Raw genomic sequence first — 18,341 nt, 5'->3', positions numbered from 1 at the left:
TGATAGCCCTCTTATATAGAGAGTGCCCTTTGATATGTCCACTTGTGGGATCCTCTGATCCACGTATCTCCTTGTGGATATCCTTGATCCACATCCACATCATGTAGTCCACATCCTAGGGTGGCTACTTTAATTATTTCCTATACCATACCTTAGCCTTTAATCTATGTGCTCATGGCACCATATCTCAACAATAATATTGTTCCAAGGTATGGTTCTTATAACAGAATCATTCCTTCCCTGAAATAATATCTACTTTTGCTAGATTCAAATGAATTATAGGAATGAAAGCATCTACTCTTGATTTTTGAATGTGGGAACAAAGTATCCCAGATATTTGATGTAACTTCAACCATATTTACCAAATGCCTATGGCTCTTGCATGCCACTAATACCTTCAGTTTTTGCACCAAGGATGAGTTCATAAGCATCCTTGAGATCTTGCCACCAAGCATCTTCCTTGCTCTGAATTGCATCCCTGCAGTTTTGGGACTGCATGCATGCCAAGTGGCAGTTCATCCTACAGCCCAAAACTGTCCTAACAAGTGTCAGCCCTTCTTCTTCCTTATCAGATTAATCCTGGAGTCTCACTAGTGCTTTTTGGGATCTTTCTGGAGCATCTTTGTTATTAATTTCTTCATTTTAGGTAGGTCACTCAAAATTTGTTTGGAACATGGATGTTTTAACTTGGCAAAGGGTAGTTTCCTTTACCTAGTAAGCGTATAGGTCTACCCTTTGGTGCATCTAATTCCACACAGGAATAAATCACACCCTCATTATGAAGGTCAAAGAGGAATCCCAGCACCATTTTACCAGCTGAAGAAACACTAAAGGGTCTCGTTCATGCCTGACCATAACGATAGGCTTGGATTATCTTTGGGTGAGATAAACACCAATGACAAATAACTTGCAAAACAGCCAATAGATTACTATGAAGCACAGAGGGGACTCACCTCCGAACCATATACTCAATATGCCAGGTCTCCCCTGGGCTTGGGGTCTAAACCATCCTAGAGCAAAGACTAGCGGTAACGATCTGTGTCCCAATGTCCTTGCTCTAAGGGCGCTTTCCTTAAACACATTAGCATCGAAGTCCTCGTGCACAAGGGAAATACATTACCCAAGGCAATTTTCCAATTGAGGCCTCCATTGTATAAATTGACCACCAACAACTAAGACATTGTCCTCGATGATTGTCCTAATTGAGGCAATCGTGAGTGTCTACACAGTCTTATCATAAATACCTGGGTGCCATCCATGCTAGCTCATGTTTCAACCTCGAGCTAATGTCCCCCCTTGCATAGACCCATCACACACACACACACACACACACACTATATATATATATATGCGTGCATACGTATGTATGTATCCAAAAACGTGCGCAAATTCATCCTTTACACAACAAATAGTGCAGTTTCAATCACATGGCAATCACAAGGTTGAAAACCATAAACTCCATCACACTGAGACGACTCCTACCCCTCGTCTGCCACCAAAAAATCATCTTCACCGTACCATGAACGAAGAACCGAACCACTGAGTGCATAATCTGAAACTCATCACCCATACAAAAGACACATGGCCCGACTCTAGGTCAAGAGACCTTTGCGTCTCATACCACAAAAGCCCATCCACAGAGATGCATCAACATAGCTTGCCCGATACAGCCATGCCTCTAGCAAGAACCACTATCTAGGTACTGATAAACACCCAAAGTCTACATCTATGATTAGCATGCAAGCTCCAACTCCCTTCTAGATATCCTTCCAAATATAACAATCTAATTAGGATTACTCGTCCTTGGCGTCTTGACTCCACCCACTAGGGTCTCCCCTAACCGATAGGTAACCCTAGGTCAGCTAGGATGTAACGTGCTTTCCCCTGTCAAATATTTACATCCTCAAAAATAAAGCTAGGGAAGCTTTCTTTAAGTCGGTAACCCACTCTGAAGTTGAATCTTCAGCTGACCTATCTTTCCACCTGATATAATAGTCAGTAATAATCTTGTTACTGAGTTTTTTTTTTTGGTCCAGAACCTTTTCAAGTTCATGTGAACCATAGGTCAAATCTTCCAATTCTAAGAGATACTAGAGTAACTCCGTCTCCTTGAGTCTACTCACGTGAAAAATTCGATGAACCCTAAGATCACAAGGGAGTTCTAACTTACAAACTGCATAATGATTTTTCAAATGATGGAAAAAGGACCACAATTCTTGTGGAAAATCTTTAAATATTTCCTAGTCCTCTCTTGGGATTCTAATGTACATGCACATACCTCCCTTAAGAATTCTAGGGATACATTTATGTCACGTGCACCCCTGCACTTGGGTGCAAGGTGACAAATTGCTACATCAACAAGTGCTAGAAGATCCCTACTCTAGGTGATATTGAAGTATGCTGTGACCCCATTGTGAGCCTAGTCCAAGGACAATCAAGCACGAGCTATGTAGGTCAGTCTCTCAAGCCTTAGATCAGTCCTTGTGTTGGAATAGGGTTGATCACCTCCCCACTTGTGAGCCCCCATATGAGGAGTGCATCGAGGGGGTGGACCATAGAAAAGGAGTACGCATGGGGCTGCCATGTGGGCAGCAGAGAGAGAGAGAGAGGAGATAGCGGGCAGTCTGCAGATTAGGGCCACTATGGTGGGCAGAAATGGTACAAGAGTGCCACAGGGCTGTCCATGGATGTAGAGGACAAGCATGTGCAGCGAAACCTCAGTAGGGACTGGTTGGAAGCTTTCCAGGGCTTGGAGCAAGGCTGAACAGAGACAGAGCAGATGCAGCAAGTTTTGGAGGGCCTATGGGCCTAGGAATAAGGCTGGATATGGGCAGCCCTGCTTGGGCCAGTGGCAGCATGCCACCTGGCCAGGAAGAGCCAGCAAAAGACCTGCAAGTGTGCCCCCAGGGAGGGTTTTATAGGCTGCTGTTTGAGTCGGCTGCAGGGCCTGTTTGGGTCGGCTGGAGGGTCAGTAAAAGTCGGCTGGCAGGGGCTGTTCTAGTCAGCTATTTTGGTAGGGCTTGGAACCCTATATAAGGGGGCAATTGGGGCCTCTACACTCATTACTTGGAGCAGCCAATCCAAGAGCAGGAAGGAGCAGCAGGAGGGCTTCCTTGGGCCTACATCTAGGAGGTGAAGGAGACCTATAAGTTCTGCAGACATAGCTCAAGAGTGCCAGCCCACCTAGGCTGGTATCCAGACAGCAAGGTGGAAGGGATCTTTGGACAGAGAGTCTACATAAGCTCAGAGGAGCACACAGGCTCAAAGCTAGAGGTGCCAGGCATACAGTAGAACATCATTTTGGCATTGTATTGTGTCCAATTTGTGGAGGGACGGACATATATATGTGTTGCTTCTACATTTCTCTTGATGCACGGTCTATTTACTGGCTTGCGCACACATGAATGGTTGTGAAGTACACACATGTTGATGAAGCTTGATTCCATAGTGAAACCGCGTGTAATTCCTAGGCTCATCTATCAGTCTTCCGCTGCAGGATACTGGCTGGTCGGCTGTTTATTGCTGGTTGGGGCCAGCCAACCAACCCCTCCAGCCCCCTATATGAAGAGGGGCTTGCTGCCCTCATTCCTCATTCAGTTCCAAACCAATTCAGCCTCCTTCCCCAGCCCCAGAGCAGCCTCTAGCCCCTCCAAAGTTCCCTGCAGGACAGCAGCATATTCATCAGTCCCCTTGGTGATTCCAAGAGGGTGCCTACGCAGCACCATAGCCCGGCTCGGCGTAGAGGTTTGGGGTTATGTTTCAGCAGCTCTCTTTCCCAGTTTTCAGCTCTTTCTTAGCTCTATTTAGCTCCACATTCTCAACTTCCACACAGTTTCTCAAGATCCATATCTCTCAATAGCCTTCCACATCGGCGGGGTGGGCAGCGTTGTCCTTGGTCGAGATTGGGTTGTTTCTCAGGCATTCGTGGGTCAGCCATCATATTGTTTCTCAGGGCTGTCCGACAAAATATGATGACCACTCAGCCATTTTGCAATTTGTTCACCAGTTTGCAACCAACAAACATGTTTCTAGCAGGCGGACACTTAGAAACGAAATATGATGACCACTCAGCCATTTTGCAATTTGTTCACCAGTTTGTTGCTCACTTTCCATTAGCACGCATTCAAAATGAACAAGACAAAGTCCACCTATCCGCCCCTCATTTGACCGCTGAGGGGCGGATTGGTGGCAGCATTGGTGCAGTACTTATATTGATCCGGCCACGCATGTCGCAAGTTCCAAAGGGATACGTTTGTGTCCGACCTCAAAGCTCGGTGTCTACCACCTCAGTACTTGCCCTGGCTCAAATCAGGAAATGATTCTGAACGGGGAAAAGCCTAAGCAGGTTGAACCAACCAAGAGCCAAAGCCCCACAACAGTCTTCAACCCCAATGGGTAAAGGACCTTAGCAAAAGGGCAATAGCTTCCAAAAGAAAGACAATCGGCAGTCAGCTGGTCAGAAGGAGTCATCTAAGCCCAAGATGACTCCGGATGAAAAGCTAAAGTGGCCATCATGGGAGGGTACTTACAGCCGGAGCCACGACTCTCGCTCTCGGCCATTGTTCCATCCAAGACAAGTATCTATTCCACAAGCATAGACTTTGTGCACTCAAAGATAAGCAGCAGGCTCTGCTCCATGACGCCCTCACAAGTGGCCATAGAGGCATCAATAGCACATTGGAGAAACTAGAGCACTATTTTTACTTGCCAAAAATGCGAAACGATGTGTATATTTACATAAAGCAATGTCAAATATGCCAAAAAGGTAAAAGTATCATATGAGAAGGCGGCAGGATTGCTTCAGCCCTTACTGATCCCAGAAGGTCCTTTTCAAGACATCACAATTGATTTTGTGGGACCCCTTCCAACATCTGCAGGGGTACACGAAACACTCCACGTCTAATCATTGTTGATCATTTTAGCCAAATTTGTATGCTTATTCCATACAAGCAGACGGCGACATAGCTTGCTTATTTATCAAGTATTGGTATCGGATAGAAGGATTGCCACGGACCATTACCATGGACGGGGATCCCAAATTACCTCGCACCTCTAGAGGGCTCTGTTCAAAAACTGTAGGATGTCCAGTGCATTTCATCCGCAAACTAACGGGCAATCAGAAGTATATGATCAATTGGCATTTAATGTACTAAAATCTTATTGTCATGATGCGCAATAAAGTGGGAGCAGTATCTTCCACCCATACAGGCCATACTGAACAATACATATTCATCGAGCATTGGTCGTACACCATATAAAGCAGCTTTGGCACGAGGTTTTCTTCACTCCTCACTAGGATGATATCCCCGTCTCTCAAAGCCAATAAAACTACCGAATCCATGGCAAAGCTTACAGAGTCAGTTAAAGACCGCCTCGCCAAAGCACAAGCAGCATACTCCTGCCAAGCCAGCAAGTCCAGTCAAGATGTCAACTATAAAGAGGGTGACTGGGTTTATCTAAGGATTATTAAGCAAAGGTTCAAGCAAATGGACAAATGATGCCCGAAGCTCTCCTCCAGAAGTTTTAGACCATTCCCCATCAGTAAGAAGATCAACAATGTCTTTATGAGTTGCGGTTACCAGACAATTGGACAATGCATAACGTCTTTCACGTCGCGTGGTTGAAGCCTTATTATGGCCTAGCACTGAGTAATATCACGGATGAGCAGCAACCCGAATTGATCGATGATGCAAAAGTTATAGAGCCAGAGCACATTCTCCATGGGTTAGGGTGACACATCCACAAATTCTCCACAAAGTTTCAAGATCAAGGGACCCATGAAGCGGTTTGGCTAGATAGAAGTTTCTTCTAGCAGTTCCCACAGATATTGGCAGACTACTTGGAGGCCATAAAATTATCGCCAAGTTAAGGAGGAGGAATCTCACATGTACCCCTGCACTTGGGTGCAAGGTGACAACTGGCTACATCGGCAAGTACCAGTATATCCCTAATATAGGTGATTTTGTCATATGCCGTGACCCCATTGTGAGTCCTAGTCCAGGGACAGTCAGGCATGAGATACATCGATCAGTCTCTCAAGCTTTAGATTAGTCCTTGTTCACTAGTACCCATTGGAGAATCCAATAGGCTATAGTGTTTCCATCTTAGAGTTTAGCCAGGTCTAGGTTGCAGCCTAGGATAGAACCCCAGAAAGGCCCTCAAGGGCTGGACTAAGTAAAGGTTGACAGGAGCAGCCAAGGTAGGAGCCCCATAAGGGCCCTTGAGGCAGCTCCAAGAAAAGGAGAGAGAGCTGGGAAGGGCATCTTTTATAGACTTCCCTTCTCCCCTCCCTAGGCAGCTTTAGGGCTGGCTTTAAGGCCCAAACAGCCAGCCAACCAGCCAGCTGGCTAGTCAGCTGTTTATTGCTGGTTGGGGCCAGCTAACCAAGCCCTCCAGCCCCCCTACATGAAGGGGGTCTTGCTGCCCTCATTCCTCATTCAGTTCCCAGCCAATTTAGCTGCCTCCTCCAGCCCCAGAGCAGCCTCTAGCCCGTCCAGAGTTCCCTGCAGGACAGCAGCATATCCAGCAGTCCTCTTGATGATTCCAGGAGGGTGCCTACGCAGCACCATAGCCCGGGCTCGGAGTAGAGGTTTGGGGTTCTGTTTCAGCAGCTTTCTTTTCCAGTTTTCAGCTCTTTCTTAGCTCTATTCTCAGCTCTCTTTAGCTCCATGTCTCTCAACTTCCACACAGTTTCTCAAGCTTCATATCTCTCAGTTTTCTGTCCTCCCTTCACACCTCACTCGCACAGCTCTGCTTTATGCCCGGGGACAGCACAGGCATCTTCTACAGCCTTGCACAGTGGTCTACATCGACAGTGTGGGCAGCATTGGCCTTGGTCAAGACTGGGTTGTTTCTCAGGCACTCGTGGGTCAGCTCTCAGTGTCGAAGGGTCATCCTCGGTGTTGCATTCCGTGCTTTTTGAAGGAGTATCATTTGCATTTCACAATTCTCCAAGTATAGCCGTATTTGGGGAAGGGGGCCCTCAGTGGGTACAAGGACCCAATATGGTGTCATCTACATTTCTTTAACCCTAAAACTCTCCATCTTCCTCTCTGTGGTGCATACGCAAACGCCTCGCAAAACGGTTTAAAGAAGGTCTCGCTTCGATTACATGATCATTAATCGTTGCATGTTACAATTTATGAACCGCATAAAACTTTACTCTACCTTGACCACTCTCTTTCGCTTGAGCTAGCATTTCTTACATGTCTAAGAAATCTTTCACTATCTATATCCTTATATTCTTAAGTCCCAAGGCAATTAGTGATTTAGGCTGTATCCATACATAAGCTGAATGGGCTGTAACCAAATGCTTAGCACTATTGTACCCAAATTCCAGCATTGAAAGATACCTCTCCTAATTTGATGATTTCTTGAAGACGTATGCTCTGAGCATATCCTGCATGACCTAATTGACCCTCTCTATTTTTCATCACATTGAGGATGATCAGCTAAGCTCAAGCTTAAAGTAGTGTTCAAAAACTGCTTGCGAGAAGTATCCAGTAAACTTCACGTCTCGGTCATTGACTATGTCAGTAGCCAAACCATAGCGTCTAAAAAGTTGTTCAATAAATTATTTCCCTAACTTTGTTGCCTTTACGTATCAAATGTCCTATATATGTCCAGGATAACCCAGCGACAAAAACCATAGATATACTTTCTCACTTAGCATCGAGAATCTGTACAGGATGCAACATGCCTTTAATCTTAAATCATTTAGTAATTCTGTCTTGTAGACATTTTACCCTGTAGTCTTGGACTATGCTTTTATGTTCATCCAACAAAACTTTCACTTGAACAAATCATAGGTTCTTTGTATAACAGGATAACCCAAACTAGAGCTGTCATGACATTCATATAAAATCACTTTCTCTATGTCATTCCTAATAGGTATACACACTTTTTCCTTGCGGAATAACAATCCGTTCGGATTGTAAATTGATTTCCAACCTCATTCTTTATATAATATTCTCAATATCCTGAGAATCCCTATCTATTCTAACGTCACCATTTTGGACTACTCTAAAACTACTATTCCGCGCTTCCCCGCACAAGGGTTGTCATGACATTCATATAAAATCAATTTCTCTATGTCATACCTAATAGGTATACACATTTTTTCCTTGCGGAATAACAATCCGTTCGGATTGTAAATTGATTTCCAACCTCATTCTTTATATAATATTCTCAATATCCTGAGAATCCCTATCTATTCTAACGTTACCATTCTAGACTATTCTAAAACTACTATTCTGGACTTCAGACTTGACCGAAATCATATCAGTCTTGCATTGGCCTTTTAGAAAATGATAGAAATAGTCTCTGTTTCAACAAGACTTTCAATTCACTTCACTAATCTTGCTTAAAGAAGCATCTACTACTTGATTCTAGCCGCCTTTACGATATCTAATCTGAAAATCAAATTCTTGCATCAACTATGTCCATCTTGTCTTTCTTTCCCTTAAGTTAGGCTGATTACAAAAGTACTTAAGAGGTTCATGATCGACTCAAACCTCAGAAGTCAAGCCATATAACTAAAAGCATGTACTACAATAAAATTCCCTTTCTTGTGTGTAATGCTTTAGTTGAGCATCATTTAACTTTTTTCTTCCCAAGGCAACTAGTCTCTCAGCTTGCAATAAAGCAACACCTATAGCAAAGTTAATAGCATCTGATTCAATCACAAAGGGTTTATTCAGATCCACAATAGCTAGCATAGATGCACTAGTCACTTATTGTCTCGGAACTATCATTCAATTCTTTATTCCAACTTATAACGTTGCTCTTCTTTGTCACCCCCTTAGAAAGTTTTGTTAATGGGAGAGCTATCCTCAAATATGAATGAATAGTGAAAAGATTGAACCTGCATAATCATCTGAGAGATAGCCATTCCAATACCTTTCTACCTTGGCACCATCAATACCAATTCCATCAGCAAAGATCTTGCGGCCAAGAAACAAGATCTCACGTTTTAGGAAAAACACATTTACTCTTTTGCATGAAATTTCTTAAGGACAATTCTAAGGTGCATATAATGCTGCGATAAGGTTTTACTATAAACTAGGATATCATCCAAAAACAACACCAGCCCAAATAAGGCTGGAATACATCATTCCTCATTTGTTGAAAGGTAGCCGGAAAATACGTGAGACCAAAGAGTGGTAGTAGAAATTCATAGTGGCCTTACAATCTTGTCTTCTTCCTTCTGACTTAACCTATAAGGATTCGTAAACATGGGTTGCATACCACAAAGTAGCTCTATTTTATGGTCACCTCGAGCAAGTCGTAACTCGTAAAGCAATTCCTTTACAAATATATCAACGTAATCATTCTTTGTTCTTCTGATTCATATCTCCTCTAAAGCATCTAGAACGTTTTATCTATGACAAGTAACATAACTCTCAAAAGAAGAAGGAATGGCTATATATTGAAGGGTTTCAAAATCATGTGATCCATTAAATACTTCCAAAAAGTTTAGAATATTTGAAGATGAATAGCCTGTCTTTTTAATCTTCAAATTGTCTTTTGAATAGCGACTTTCATATAATCTAAAATTTGTAAAGGAAGATTTGAACCCTTCTGACCTTAACTTGCCCACCCAACATCAACTAAACTCTATACAAGTGATCATTACTTTACAATCAATGAAATTATGAGTGGATCCAAGGTTTAAAAGGATGTGTAATTCATGACCTAAGATTGTACCATTTATCATTACATCGAAAAAGAAACCAAGTTTACATTCACAACACCATGTAGATTCTAGATGAAAATTTGCACCAGAGGAAATGACTAACTCACTTATGACTTCCATCATTTGGGCGGTTTTGCTGAATTTCAAGGAGCAGGCCTTCTTAGCATTGCTTTGACCAACTTTGAAAGATCAATTCTCTTTTTCAAACCCATAGGGTTCAAGTAAAACTATGAATTTCGAAGATGGCTTTCCTTAACACTTAAGACAAACTATGAATTTTCGTCGAGCCTTATTCTCTTTGTCCCTCCACAAGATCCTCTCGTTCTATCTAGAGGATTGTCCTTGAAGAATAGACTAAAACCAAGATCAAATACTCTCAAAGAAAATGACAACCAAGAAGAGTCAACCACTCACGAATTGACAGCATCTTCGTTCCATTGCGATTCTCCAAGTGAAGATTTGCTTAGATACCACTAAGACGACTCTACCCTGAGTCAGCTACCAATATCATCTTCACCGAACCATAAACTAGGAACAGAACCACTAAGTGCATAATATGGAACTCTCGACGTCATATAGATGATACACGGCTCAACTCCAGATCAATAGACCTCTGTGTCTTATACCATGAAAGCCCATCCACAAGGGATGCATCAACCTAGCTTGCCAAGCACAACCATGCCTCTAGCAAGAACCATTATCCAAGTACTGATCAATGTTGAAGCCCCTATGCCATAGCTATAATTAGCATACAAGCTCCATTCCTCTCTTGACCTCCTTTCAAATGCAATACTCTAGTTATCCTGATACCATCCACTAAGGTCTCCCCTAACCCATAGGTGAGTCACTAGCTATGGCATCCCACCTATGTCATCACCAAACAACGATGGGTATAGTGTAAACATATGCTCTTACACATACATAGCCACACACCCTCACATACTTGAGGATCCATTTATACAAAGGTGGGAAACTCAGCCGTGACAAAGGCAGCACTAAAGGAGAAGTCTAATAAAAAACGAAGACAACATCAGCCCCAATGATGTCCAATAAGGACATAACATAAAAGTTTATGAGAAAGAACTCTTACAAACCTTCTAAGTATAATTCTCTTCTTTCCACTTGATTAAAAATTCGTTTTTCCCCTCTTAACGCTTTTTCACTGTAATTCGGGATTGCCTCTATGCTATGACAGTGCATCAGTTCATCTACAGATCCCAGTTTGCATCCCAGTCGACTAAATGAAAGATTTATAATTCTTATATAAATTTTAACTTTAAAAGAAGGATCTATCTTTTAGAAAACACTGTGTTTTCTACTCTCAACGGATACAAAATAAACTTTGGAATCGGATTACGAGATGGGAAAGTGAAGCTGGCGATGAAAAAGGAAAGATTTCCGCAAGAGAGGCCCGGGGAAGGGGCGCAGAGGGGAAATATAGCAGCAGCTAAGACTTTACCAGAAAGCAAATAGGACATTCGTCCAGATCTGAAGGTTGTTCCTCCGTCCCTGGATAGCAAGGTGCAAGCTTTGCATCCAATATCAACCGCCGCAACTTCTTCTGATCCAAATCCTTGTGCTCGTAGAGACCTTGAGGCCTTGTGTACCTCTCATCAACAACCGCACGGCGTCTTGAAATTTTATTTCCCATAGTATTGGGCTTATGTCACCTGATACTTCCAGACAGAGGTTGTGTAACGACGTTGAGGACCGGAGTCCGCATGCCATTGTGCCACGCTAATCAGAAAGTATCCATTTACGTAAGGGAGCAGACTAACCAGAAATCACGCTTGCAAATGGCACGTTCCACCGGACGGAACGACATGCATTTGAAAAGAAGCGAAAAATTCCACGTTTACACCATGTAAGGGATGAGCAGGTACGGCAGGGGAAGAGGCAGAAGTAGGTAAGCAGCAGGAAGATTATGCGTGCACCACGAACAACTCGAAATGCAATACAAGCAGGCCTTATTCTGACTTGGAGACAGCCATTTCGTAGAAGGAGAAAGCGTCATTCGACGACTGTGCTCCCCTCTTCTCCGAAACAGAATTGTGCCATTAGCATTTCGAATCAAATTCGATCTAACACCGTCAGCGAAGAAATTCACCGCTCCTCGGATCATTAAAGAAGAAACGAATCCTAAGCTAAGCTCTTCAATTCGTGAATCGATAGATGAGAATCGGTTAATTTGAGGCACTTATATGTGAGCGAATGCCGGCCTGAATGATACAATACAATGCAGACGGTAGATGCCTTGCAACCATCATCACCACTACGAATGTACCGAACCGAAATCAGACTCTCGAAGTTGGAAGAATGCATATCTGGAACCATCGATCGTAATACCCTCTCTCGGAAGGACCAAAATGGGAATTTCCTCCCTCCAAGACACCCCATGCATGTTTTTTCGTTCTTACCCTCCTCTATGTACCACACCTGGTGAACTGCACCTCAGCACACCCCCCTAGTTGCTATTTTTGAAATTCTACAAAGATCACAACGAAGAAGGTTGTGAAGAACAGCAACATAAAATCCAAATACACGAACGAACAAGAGCAAGACATCAAAACCGAAATAGAAACAATATGGCAAAGAGAGAGAACACTAGCGAGTTGACACGTGGTAGCAAGGTGAGTAATAAGGTGGCAACACCGTGGGACAAAGAAAAATGTGTCCCGATTAAGCCAAATCGAGGTTGAGAGCCCAAAGACTCGTGGTCCAAATGGGTGTGTGTGTTTGGGTTGTGCATGAGTTCGACGCCCATTGTGGACCTCGGCCCGACTACTTTACAATTAGGGCAACATGCTTCTCAATAGACCATGGAGGGGTGAGTGAGAGAGAGCGTGGTGAGCAAGGTGGGTTTTTCTTTTCTAACATCCTCATCCTTACCTTTATGGGAGTGTGCTTGCATTGGCTTCCTTTACATTGAGGCATGTAGTATTCAAGATATTTGGCATAAACAAGCAACAAGGAGTAGCTAAGAGGATGTGTCCAAAATACTTTGCTCCTTGCAACTAGTTAAAGAGCTCCCATCAATGCAAGGCATTAGGTATTCCTTATCCATTCAGCAATATTGCTTCTAGACAGGCAATATTCCTTCAAGCATGATGTATCTATTGTAGAATACTTATCCATCTGGTAGTATTCCTCCTAGACATAGTTCCTCTATTGTAAGTCACTTATCCATCTAGTAATACCTAAACATACTAGTCTCCACACAACCTTATTAAGCTGTGGCACTACATACACTCAGATGTCTTGCTTGCATCTATGTGATGTGCCCTTTGAAAAGATCTCCAACCCCGTCATGTCTTGCTTGGATGCATTAGAATTCCATCAAGTAAGATTAGAAAATACGATGTGCGATTTTCATATATAAATTAATTTATGTCATGGAAGTTTCTTATCACATGATTTTCATACCTTAAATCAGACTTGACGTTTGCCTTTGATCCACACGATTATATGAGAAGCCACAAGGTCTTGAGAGAGGATAGTAGTGTAAGATTTGCCCCTTCCCCTTCTCCCTCTCTCTCTCTCTCTCTCTCTCTCTCTCTCTCTCTCTCTCTCTCTCTATCTCTCTCTTAAAAGATAGCATCTCTTATTGATTTAACCCTCAAGGCTTACTTGGAGCCATTGATGATGGCCAGTGCCGTGGTATAGGATTAGATCACCCAAGACCGAGGGGTACCCTCCAAGGCTTTCTGAATTGTTAGATCAGTATGTGATGCGAAGATAAATTTACCACAGAAAATAAGGTCAATGTTACGAGCAGACATAGGAAAGTGCTTTGAAAACATTCTCCTGAAAGGAGAGGATGGACTGATAAAAGTCATTCGAGAGGTGATTGCTTTATCCTTCTCACAAACTAGTAAAAATTTTATTGGCCTAAAAAAGAACAATGAAGCCTACTGGCACAATTGAAAAGGATGTAAATACCCGAGGTTGAAAACATCCTCCTGAAAGGAGAGGATGGATTGATAAAAGTCATTCGACAGGTGATTGCTTTATCCTTCTCACAAACTGGTAAAAAAATTATTGGCGTAAAAAAGAACAATGAAGCCTACTGGCACAATTGAAAAGGATCTAAATACCCCTTGGTTGCGGACTTGGTGAGAATCAATAATTGGTTGCTCACTAATTGCACCTAACCTTGGGAGGGAGCATACATAAACAAGTATCTGGCATCCCTATGAGATTTACTTGCTCACCATTATGGTGCAACCTTTACCTCTTTTAATTTGAGCATAACTTCACCATTAGACTATGGAAATTAAAGGAACGACATGCCTTGGAAAGCTTTAGACACTCATCGAGATACATGGATGACATCTTGAAAGTAAATGTGCCACACCCCAAATGGTACCTAGACCCTTCATCACCAAGGCACCCCCTCAACCCATATTGGGTCTACTCCTTGGAATTCCTAAAAGTAAAGGAGACCACAAGGATGTATGCCTTTGAACCTTTGGACCAACCCGTTGGAACAAAAGCCACATTTCTTAACATGGCTATCATGGTAGCAAACCAAGAAAATGGAGTAGCAGTCACAAATAAGTAAGAAAAATTCGAGGAATTGGACTGAGGTATGTCAATATATCTAGGTGGACAGGAATCGACCAAGCTCTTTTGCACAAAAGGTCATCCTATCCCAGGTGATGCCTATAATCTATACAGAAAGTCAGGACTTGAATGCCTTTCTACAAATCAAAAAATTAATAATGAGGTTTGCAAAATGGTTTCAATACAAAAAGTAGCTACAGGATCATCTTGAAGTACTTGGAAAGAGACTTCCCGGCCAGCACGGTGAATAATACGATGACTAGGTACTTTCTATATCCCTCTATTAACTCATAGACCTTTAGTGGGGCAGCGATCTGACCCGATCTATGATGATGGGCAAACAGCTGCCCACACTTACATCATAAGGTTAGACAGTGCTATGGACTTAAGGATTAGCGGGCTACACACGCACGCGCACACACACACATTTGCTTCCCAAAGGGGCATAACCCACTTGAGGGATATGTACCCATCCTAGCAATGAGGGAGACCAATACAAAATAAAAGTATACACTATATAGCAGTAGACCAATGATGAGACCCCATTGGGTTGGTGCGCATTGGAAAAGATTACCGTGGAGAAGATAAATTTTACTAGAAGCTTTCCATTTTTGAGAGCTTTAGCTCTTGCACTGATTGCTGATAGAGCACAGAAGGATGTAGTGAAGCAAGACACTACAGCATGGCCCTAACAAGCCTTCCTCCTAGAGAGCTTGTCTAAGATCAGATTAGGCTATGTTTGGAGGTTCTCCTATCTTCATGATCCTTACGTTAACATGGTAGGGCAATAGACGCCTACTTAAACGACTGTAATGGGAGCTATGACATAGTATACGATACAATAATATAATTACCACGACATGTAAAGAGTGTGACATGCAGTAGCACTGAATGATATCTCGTAACAAGGAGAAAACTGAGGAAAAGCCGAGCATATAATGACAATACTCCGACGTAGGGATATGTTCAAGAACTTTGTGTTAGGAGATGTGGCCATCATCCTTAGCATCCAAGTCAATATAGTCAAGGTAGTCTCTCACACTGCATGAAACTAGAAGGGGAACCAAGGGTTGGAGTATGTAGAGTAATACAAAAAGCATGATAGGGACAAGAAATGCAAAAAAGGAGGGAGCTGGGTGCATTGTATCGTAAAGAAAAGAGAAGTGAAGTTAGAATGGAGGATTAGATGAAAAGGAAAAGAAATAGAAATAGAAATAGAAATAGTAGGGTTATGACGTACATGAAGCAATCTTTCCGTCAGGGTTATGGCTTGCATTCTATGCTTGACTTCTAGCTCTAGGGAATGTAGGGAATCAAGCTTGTTTTGCAAGATTCAAGTAGCTAAAATATATATGTCCTACACAATGCAATCTTTCCATGGGGGTTATGGCTTGGTTTTTATGCTTGACTTCTAGCTTGCAAATGAGCTAAGCGTTACAGGGATTAGGGCCAAGGTACAATTCAAGCAAGTTACAATATCTTTTTGTTACATATTTCAACTTCCTTAGGGATTATGGCTTGGCATTTGTTCTTGACTTGTAGCTTATCATCAATGAGCAAGGAGTTTGTGGGGAATCATGGAGTTTATGGCATGGGCTTTATGCTTGACTTTCAGCTCAGTGGTGGTGAGTCACGAGTTGTGATGCATTAGGGCCAAGTTGCAATCCCTTCAAGTATTTAAATTATTTTTTTCTTACATGATGCAATCTTTCCATGGGGATTATGGTTTGGTTTTTATGGATTCTTCTAGTTTATGAATGAGCTATGTGTTCACGTCATCAAGTCCAAGTCACAATCACTTCAAGCAAGTCAACATATCTATGTCTTACATAAATGCAATTTTCTTAGGGATTATGGCTTGGCCTTTAAGATTGACTTCTAGCTCATCAGTGATCTAGGAGATTTGGGGCATCATCTTGCTATAGTCTGTCCATGTGGATTATAGCTTGACATTTATTCTCGACTTCTGGATCATGAGCTATTAGTTGTGACATAAGGACAAGCTACAAATGCTTGAACGAGATTCATATCATAAGTTTTAAGTTGTGAGCATCAAGTCTAGGCTACAATTTTCAATGAGCTATGAATTGTGGATCATGTTCAACCTAGGATCATCCATAGTAACTCAAAGAAATGCTCTTTCACATGGTTCTTCTTGTGATTTCAGAGTTACAATGATTGAATGAATGGCTAAATATGTTTTTCTTAATGTATGTTATATTTTGCTATTATTACATATCATGGCTCTTCAGACACAATGTCACAAAAGTGATGATAGTCAAAGATATGTCCTGATGTTATCATCATCAAATGGAAGTGCAACTTTTGCCAGGGTATATTTCATGGCTTAGAGACTAGGATGTGAGCACACCTCCTTAGTCAAAAGAGTGTAAATATTGGAAAATGTGATGGTCTTAATGTCCAATCAGCCATTGTTTCTCTTATTAGGGAAAGGCCTTTCCTCTACAATTACACGAGATGAAACATGCTAATCCATCGAACATTTGGCATCACAAGGACAAGAAACACAAGGGCCTATGTATCAACAACAATCGATTGAGAAATAATTGAAAGGTCAACTAATTAAGCAAGAAAAAGAGGAAGTTGTGGATGCAATATTCCAAACAATATTTCCTTTAAGCATTGTAAATAACCCACATTGGACAAGAGCATTTTCTATAATTGTGAAAGTTGGACTAGGGTTTTAATGCCACCTTATAAGTCAGTGCACACAACTATGCTTGATAAACTCTATGAGAAGTATCAAAGATATGTATGAGCTATTCTGTATAAAGGCATAGAAAAAACTAGTTGTACTATTATGTGTCATGGTTGAAAAAATATTTCCCATCACCCATATGGATTTTGTGCATATTTTCTAGGGTGGTTCTTAGGGATATTGGGTCAGTCAATGAGTCACAAATGGAGGAAATAATAAAATCTTTGCAAATGTGCATCCCTTAAAAATAAGATTATAGGTACAGATCCAAGAGATTCCATAGAAGAGGATAGAACTTCAAGAAAGTCCTAATTGGAAAAATAAAGTCATGCATTGGACTAAAAGTTTCATGAATGCAACATTAACATGTATGAAGAATCACAGGATGTAGCATCAACATGTATAAAAAATCATCCATGGCCTTTTCACGAAAAGAAAAGGCCATTAAAAAGACATTATTAAACATAGATGCAACATTTGCAAAATCTAGGATGGCTTATCCTAAGTCTAAAAACTAAGTGATATAAAAGAAGGTGCTTTGAAAAGGAAAACCTTTAAGTCCCCTAAAAAGTTTCCTTTATGTTTTATAGAGAACTGACAATAAAATTCAAGAATAATTTCTAGTCAAAACCCTCCATCAAAGGACTTTGCTTTACATACTATAATCAATGCCTTGCATTACACGACTCTCTTGTACATACTCCAACCAATCCCCTCCATTGCATGATTCTCCTTTCCATACTCCAACTATTCAATTAATTCACTCCAATTCTTTTGTTCATGCATTGTTCTACAAAATGACGTTAGTTGCCAAATTTGGATTGATAATAATTTAAATTGACTCAACAAGCTCACTTGTAATTTCTTCTATAATTTTAGCTTGATAACTGATTAAAGACAACATAGTAGAAGGATATGGATTACTAAAACTTATAGATGTTAGTAGCTAAGGGCTTAAAAGTGAAATTTGTACCTTCTTTTCTTACATGGAATTTTGAATTTCACCCTATCTCCTTTGTATAATACTCTTAATCCTACTTTTTGTTGTAGTAAGTCTCTCCCCCTCCCATATCCTTCATAATTTTGTACCCTCATAGTCATGTACATACTCTGCTTCCTTACATGTTCCTTGGAATGAGCTTTTCTTGCAACCTGTCTTTTGATTAATGCTTCCCCAATGGGTGACTATGGTAATTCTAGTGGTACAATAGCATGGTGCTTGCATCACTTAAGATCTAGTATGGTTTTTGGGCCCTTCTTCATAATGTAAAAAAATACCTTGGGTGTGCAATGATTTATTAAGTTAACAAAGCACTTACTATTCATAAGTGATGGCATGGCTACTACCCTGTAACCTGTTGGGTT

The 18,341-nt window shown here is 41.6% G+C and overlaps 1 protein-coding gene across 4 annotated transcripts in view; it reads right to left on the bottom strand.

Moving 5' to 3' along the window:
- Nucleotides 1–12,111, bottom strand: part of LOC147896423 (E3 ubiquitin-protein ligase DA2-like) — a 30,267-nt gene extending 18,156 nt beyond the window's left edge. The window contains exons 1-2 of one of the 4 annotated variants that reach the window (XM_087382584.1): nucleotides 11,473–12,111; nucleotides 11,154–11,370 (exon numbers count right to left, since the gene is read on the bottom strand). In XM_087382584.1, coding sequence (XP_087238710.1) covers nucleotides 11,154–11,345 — 192 coding nt within the window. In that variant the 5' untranslated portion in view covers nucleotides 11,346–11,370; nucleotides 11,473–12,111. Of the gene's footprint in view, nucleotides 1–11,153 lie in introns of all 4 variants that reach the window. The other 3 variants (XM_087382585.1, XM_087382587.1, XM_087382586.1) reach the window with 3 other exon arrangements.
- Nucleotides 12,112–18,341: the final 6,230 nt, after the last annotated feature.

This window comes from Dipteris shenzhenensis, chromosome 12, assembly GCF_047967505.1.
Source record: "Dipteris shenzhenensis isolate YYH24624 ecotype China chromosome 12, Dip_SZ_1.0, whole genome shotgun sequence".
NCBI lineage: Eukaryota > Viridiplantae > Streptophyta > Polypodiopsida > Gleicheniales > Dipteridaceae > Dipteris > Dipteris shenzhenensis.
This window is presented reverse-complemented; position numbering and strand designations above follow the sequence as displayed.